This window comes from Haplochromis burtoni, unplaced genomic scaffold (assembly GCF_018398535.1).
Source record: "Haplochromis burtoni strain Fernald_Lab_line unplaced genomic scaffold, NCSU_Asbu1 Contig_352, whole genome shotgun sequence".
Lineage (NCBI taxonomy): Eukaryota > Metazoa > Chordata > Actinopteri > Cichliformes > Cichlidae > Haplochromis > Haplochromis burtoni.
The window spans coordinates 331,191-338,180 of record NW_024582713.1 but is presented as its reverse complement, the minus strand read 5'-3'; the positions used below and the strand labels follow the sequence as shown (position 1 = coordinate 338,180).

The 6,990-nt window shown below is 36.4% G+C and overlaps 2 protein-coding genes across 2 annotated transcripts in view; one reads left to right on the top strand and one right to left on the bottom strand.

Annotated features, from left to right (window-relative positions):
• Nucleotides 1-2,579, top strand: part of LOC102298930 (stonustoxin subunit beta) — a gene marked incomplete at its 5' end in the record, with an annotated part of 7,053 nt that extends 4,474 nt beyond the window's left edge. Inside the window, 1 exon segment of the mRNA XM_014340745.2 lies at nt 1,359-2,579. Coding sequence (XP_014196231.1) covers nt 1,359-1,885 — 527 coding nt within the window.
• A 94-nt stretch (nt 2,580-2,673) lies between these two features.
• Nucleotides 2,674-6,990, bottom strand: part of LOC102294728 (atrial natriuretic peptide-converting enzyme) — a 7,513-nt gene continuing 3,196 nt past the window's right edge. The window contains exons 5-12 of the mRNA XM_042228804.1: nt 6,305-6,658; nt 6,159-6,176; nt 5,105-5,168; nt 4,971-5,014; nt 4,486-4,636; nt 4,032-4,145; nt 3,672-3,739; nt 2,674-2,988 (exon numbers count right to left, since the gene is read on the bottom strand). Of these exons, the coding sequence (XP_042084738.1) occupies nt 2,965-2,988; nt 3,672-3,739; nt 4,032-4,145; nt 4,486-4,636; nt 4,971-5,014; nt 5,105-5,168; nt 6,159-6,176; nt 6,305-6,658 (837 nt within the window). The 3' untranslated portion in view covers nt 2,674-2,964. The remainder of the gene's footprint in view (nt 2,989-3,671; nt 3,740-4,031; nt 4,146-4,485; nt 4,637-4,970; nt 5,015-5,104; nt 5,169-6,158; nt 6,177-6,304; nt 6,659-6,990) is intronic.

Genomic DNA, 6,990 nt, shown 5'->3' with positions numbered 1-6,990 from the left:
GGGTAGCTAATATTTTAGAAAGTATCTTCCGGTCCACATTTAGAAGAGCTATCAGTCTATAAGGTGAACAAGACTTTGCACACTTCCCCTTCTTCAAAATAAGAGAGATATTAGCTTCCCTTAAAGTCTGAGGTAATCTATTATGCAATAACGAATAATTAAACATATTAAGTAATGGGTATTAACAGCTTACTAAATTAATATAAATAAAATAAAATATAAAATTCCCTACTAAAACCATCAGGTCCTGGGGGTTTTCCGTTCTTTAAAGTTTTTACAGCGTTTAGTACTTCCTTTCTAGAAAAGGGTGGTCTGTTGTTTTGTTGCTATGGTAGGCAGATTGAGCCTGAAGAAGAAAAACTTGTGTTTCTCACAGAAAATCATTAATCTAATAAACTTAAGAGATGTATTTCAACAGACATTTATGGTATGTGAGAGAGGCAAAGCTAGAGGGAAGAGAGGAAAAAAAAATATAATAAATGTTTATGAATGTGAATAAAAGCCTGAGACTCTGCAAATCCATTGTAAAAAGTAACTTCTTTGTTGGCAATACCCAAAATAAGATGCATCCTTATGTGGGCTGTATTAAGCTTATTCTGATAAAATCTCCACCTTATACAGCAAAAGTATTAACCCTTGAAGCAGAAACATTCTTAACCACGTGAGATATACTTCTTTATGTTGTTAAACAGAGAACAATTAACAGTAAACCTTTCCACATCTTAGCAAACCTTTTTTTTTGTGATTTATGCAAGGAACTGTTTTTAAATCTTTCTTTAATCAATTTGAGAATAATGACAGTTATATCTAAAATCGGACCAGCAATATATCCAGATGTGTGTCAATCTGTTCTCTCCATCTGTTTGTGTATGACCAACTTAAAAATTTGGGATCTGAAGTTTGACACTATGTGGTTGGTTCTAATATTTTAGCTAATAGTTGCTTTCTGTTCATAACATTTCTTAACAATCCCAACTAATGCATGTGTTATAGTTTTCATGTCTGCCCGTGCTTGATTGGGTTTATGCAAATGCAGACATTCACATGCTTGATCATTTTTTGTAACTGCATGGACTCATCCTCTGAGTTCAAGGAACAACTCTGTATTCAAACCCATGACAGAGTATAATTACCACTTGAATTGTGAAAATCTTACGCTAGCCCTTAATTGAAAGTAATTTCAGCTTTTTCCTAAAACCAAGTCTTAACCTTCAAACAGGCTTTTGACTCCCTGGAGATGATTTATAAGTAAATCTGTAAAGTGCACCTAAAAAAGCACGTGTTGCAATCTCCCCAAATTGAAACAGCATCTAAGTTAGAGTAAGACAAACTCCTGTTCTGCTTTATCTTTCCTTCAGATGCCCGTAAACTCACACTGGACCCAAACACTGCAAACAAAAACCTAGTAATGTCAAACAACAACAGAAAAGTGGCAATGGGTAGACAGAAGCAGTCATATCCTGATCACCCAGAGAGGTTTGACTACTGGAAACAAGTGCTGTGTACAGAGGGTCTGTCTGGTTGTTGTTATTGGGAGGTTGAATGGGAAGGACATATTTACTTAGGAGTGACGTACAAAGGAATCCGGAGGAAGGGGCAAGGGGATGACAGCTGTCTTGGATGCAATGATCAGTCCTGGACCCTGATGTGCTCTAATGGTGGTTACTCTTACCAACATGGTAACAAAAGAAGATCCATCCGTACAACTGCTACCAGCAGAACAGGGGTATACCTGGACTGGCATGCCGGCACTCTGTCCTTCTTTAATGTCTCCTCTTGCAAACTGATCCACCTCCAGACCTTCCATACTGAATTCAAGGAGCCAGTCTACCCTGCTTTCAGGGTCAGGACTGATCCATTTAACTCATCGCTGGCTTTGTGTTAGATAAATCTTTAAATCTGTTTGGAACTCATCTTAGATGCAGTAGGGCGACAGATCAGGGCCTTAGTTTAAAGTCACCAATGCTATTCCAGTAGCTGATCATTCAGCAAGTCTGAGTAATTAATCAAAGAGGCCTGCTCTGGCACAGAAGTCTCAAGCAGTTGAGTCTAGCTAGGGTTAGGTCAGGCTAGTTCAAGTTAGCTGGCCCACCATTCACAATTCACAGCTTGAAGTTTAGCTGGCTTGTGGGAACATTCATGAAGTGAATGTTTGGCTTGGAGCTGGCTGCGGTGCAGGACCTTCGAGAGGCTGGACAACAGCATCTTCATCACTCAGTACGGTGGCGATGAGGTTAGAGCACTGGGCAGCTTGACTTTGGCTGGCTGTGCAAGTGTGGAACTTGCTGGCTCCAGCAGCGAAAATGTGGAGTTCGACTCTTGAGGTGTGGGTACGAAATTTACAAAGTCAGCCATTTATTCAATGATGTTTCCTTGTATATTTTGCAAAATTATCAGAATTCTGAACTTCAAAAAAGTAATAAATAAATCGAGGAAAAAAAAATCTAAATCTAAATTGCGAGATTATTCACTCAACCATAGCGAAACTGTAAATTTTGTACAAGTTGCATGAAGTTTCTGTAAATATACTGTAACTGTTACAATGTAAACCTCTTTTAATTTCATTAGTTGTATGGAAAGTAAAAAAGGCAGTAGACTTTGTTTTATTTAACCTATTATGACTTCCAAATGTAATTTCATTATTTTCTTGTCAACAAAGAATGTTCAGAAAAAGTTTCTTGAACATTTTTCACAATATTTTATTGTGAGCATGTGAAGATTTAGCAAAATGATAGTATGTGATTCAGAAGTACATTTAAAACTAACACTGAAATCAGACTTCAGGCATTGAAAACTGTTTCTTTTCTGTGTTTGTCACTTTAATATTGCTGTGATTTAAAAATAAATGTTTGTCATTAAAGAAAATTTCAGTCATATATATATTTTGCAGAGTTCTGCATCACTAAATTGCTATGCAGCTATTTCCTACGTACAGTCCTCTTGTGGTCAGTTCAGCTCTGCTCCTCACACAATGGCTGTCTTCATAAACTGAAAAGAAAATAAGTCTTTAAAATGCAACTGTAAAAATAAATAGGCACAGTAAAATGTAGATATTTTTTATTATTTAACTCTTATTAGGCTAAGTAGCAAAGAAGACAGAAAACAGTCTATTTTTACTACTTACATCAAACAGATAAATATTTACTTCACCTCTTTAAAAAAAAGAAAGAAAGAAAGTAAATGCATGTATTTTCCTCTGAATGAAAACCCAAATTACCTTATGTAACAAAGTGCAGATTTTTACACCTTAATCACCCAATGACCTCAGAATAAATCTCTCTGTTGCTATTTTTTCTGTTTGTATTTGTCCTCGCTACCTAGCCTGACCTGTCTCCCCAATGTGATGTTTGTGTATTGTATGTACGGTCGGCAAGGTCTGTCATCTCGGTTGTGGGCAAAAGACCTGCAACTGACAAATAAAGGCTCTCATCTCATCTCATTACCTCCCATAATTTCCTTTGCTTGCAAACAACTACAGCCTAATGTATTTTAGTCTATATATTTTGTCTTTTTGCCTGTTTTGGATTTATACACATGCATAATCTATACTAACACACTTTTTAGTCATTATTAATATTGTCTACACTTTTCTGTAATTTTCCATATAGGTGCACATGTAAAAACTTGCTAGATTAAATTACATAGGTTTTATTTAAAACATGAAAACTCACCTGGTTCATGGTGAAGCTGGCCACTTGACAGTCACAGGGCAAGTTCAGCAGATGGGCTTTGAAACGATCTGAGACAGGAGGCATATATTTAAAACTTTGAAATACCATTTCAAGCCTGTAGAAGGATCGAAACTACAAAAATGATTGCAACTAAATTAATAACAATTCAAAGGTTATTGGGGAATAGATACAAATTAATTTAAGGTTTGCACTCAGTGACTTTTAATTCATGACATTCCCCCCATTAATACTTAAAAAAAATAGTTCTATACATCATATCTGGTGTAGTAGACACATTGTGTTATATTGAACTGGAGTATATCCTTAAAGTCAGTGTCAATGTGTTACAGTTGCAGTTACCTTTGAGGATCTGAAGTTTTGTCAGGGCAGCCACATATTTATCATAGTTGATCCCACCCTCTGAGCGATATTCCTGCCACAGAACTCTGAAGGTTTCGTCATCCAAATGAAATTCTGCAATAATCAGTGAATTTTCCCCGATTATTTATTTTATTTTTACAAATAAATGACTGCTTCTTAAATGTTTTGAATCTTTCTAATGACACATCCAAACCTTTTGTACTGCATCAAGAATGTAATATACAGTACAGTTTGGTTTTCTGTGACTTTCTGTGACAGCTTATGTCTGTATAATGTGTCCAGTGTGTACTATAAGCTGAACACAGCTGAGTGCGCAACTATGATATCAGAAATATCTGTATATTTTCTTGATTTACCAGCAAAGTTATGAAGGAGAAATGATGGATGTCAATGGATGTATTTTTACTGTACTTTTAAAGAAATAATGTCATACCATGGGCAACCAAAGCCTTTTTCATTTGGTTCTCAGTAACAGAGGGTTGATTCCTGCTCCCATAGCTCTCCACGTATTCTCTCCTGATAGCGCCCACAAAACGCTCCAGTTTGAAGAACTCCACCACATCCAGGTCTCCAGACTGGTCTGCCTGAAAGTGCTGGTTAAAGAGCATGAAGCATGCAATATACATAGCTAAACACATAATTGCAATAAATGGAAACATATGCCAAATGGATAATTTTATAACACGGGAGGTTTCCATATTAATGTTTTCTATGCATCATGTTGGCAGTGCTTTAACTATTACACTACCCACAAGCCTTTACTTCCTTTGCTATTAAAAAAACAGAAGTCATTAAGTGTAAAATCAGTCACATGAAGGTTCCCTCTCCCCAAATTATTTACTTCTTATTTCTTTAAGTGTTAAACTGTTGGCTAGAATTTGTAGTTCTGGTTCTACTAACTGCCACAAAAAAGGATACATCCATGAGAGTCAGCAGCAGACGAGCAGTACTGAGAGTAAGAGCTAAATTTCGAAAAATAAATAAAAAAACATGAATTTAAATATTGTTTTTCAATTATTATTGAAAATGTTGGTGTTGGAAATGAAACAAACCTTTTCCATGAACAGAATAGCCACCAGCCTCCAGTTTAGCAGCGACATCTTCAGCGTTCAACATCTGCAAACAAGGACAAAAATGGTGGTGTAATGGAAATTTTGCAGTATTATACCATTACCGTTACCATTATACCATTATTGAATAATTACATCCCAAAGATGCGGTATGTGTATGCACACCACAACCTCAGTTATAAAGCAACTTGCAGTTCATTTTGTGTCAGTTGAATGTACTACATGGATTTGTTTTGAACGTTTTTTGTCTTTAAACCACTATGATCTACATAATCAATCATAGTTTGATTGTATTAGTCATACACACTAAACCACAAGTCTCCTTTTGATGGGTGGAAATCATTTAGAGGCACCTTGTAAAGCTGTACTGTAAACATCTGTTATTATTCAGAAATACCAAAACATTTAACATGTGGAAAGAATTTCCCCTCATCATAAAACATTCTGGTATCAGAGATTACTTAAATGTTTGAATCCTGTGTACTTTTCAATTCAATAAAACTTTATTGATCCTGAAGGTTGACCCCAAAGGAAATTGGGTTTTATAAGCACGCGTAATAGCTAGCATGTTTGGTCATTATTTTATTTTTTTTTTACTATCAACTGCTGGACAAATCCTGCTAGACTACAAACAGATGTATTCATCGACACCAGAGACCCTTAAAGTTTTTATTTTTTATTTGTTTTATGATTCTTTTTTTTGTAATTTATCAAAGTTTATTTATTATTCATTTATTTCCTATCCACTGTCACATTTATGTCTCTTTTGACTCAAATTAAGGAAACAAACAGTATTAATGCCTTTGGTGATGGTGATGAGCTCCCTTCACCCACTAGGCGTCACTAAAGCAGCACTGATGACATCATTGGATTCCCACCTATCTGTTTTTGCTGAGATGGACAACCAAATTGAAATCAGCACTGGCAGGTTAAAACTTTGTTATCAGCCCCACAGCCCCCTGAGTTGTCCACTTACAAAAGAAGCAATAAGTAAAAGTTATCAAATTTACTTTAAATTTCTGAAGAACTGAAATACCTTAGACCTTTTTTCTTCCTGTGAAAGAAAAAAAAGGAAGATGTCAAGTAAAGATAAATAACTGAAAAAGAAAAATAACTCATTTTACTTCATTAAATTACATTTTTAATGTTTCTTTGGTCATCAACAAATTGTCGATTACTTACTGATATGCACATTTCCTCTGGGAATGAGCTGCATTGCAGCTCTTCTGGCCAGGAAATGCCAAAATTGGACATCAGTCCCTCACAGTCCCGTCTGGCTTTCTCACAGAAGGACCTGCAGGGCCACTGCGCTTGCCCTGCCTCACACTGAGGGGCATAAACCCGACACAGGAAGACGCGTATGTCCACCGAGCACACGGTTTGCACCATGGAGTTGAAGAAGGACATCTTCGTGAATGCTTCTCTTTGGCTTGTGTGTCCCAGAAGATTTGGAATGAGGGTCTGGTTGTAGGACAGACCCTGGCACATTGGTATGGTGATTGGCTCACAGACCCCACCGCTGCTGCTCACTCCATACTGGAGACACAAGTACACAGTGTCATTCCAGCTCTGGTTACCTTCAGCATGTGATACATTTCTTTAATAATTTTATAGTGAAACATGGTCTTTACGTAAATATGTGCCACAAAAATCCAGCTAAAGCCTGAAAAAATTTTAAATACCAAATTATACATAGACTTGCAAATATGAGGGGAATATCAGTATGGTGACAGAAAAAAATGGACACATCAGCAGAACAAGACACCACGAAAGGTAATCTTGTGCTGTTGTAACTCACTTCTGCTTGTATTGTTAAAAACTGTCTTTGAAGTCCAAATAAATCTGTTTTTGTTGTATGTCACTCGGAA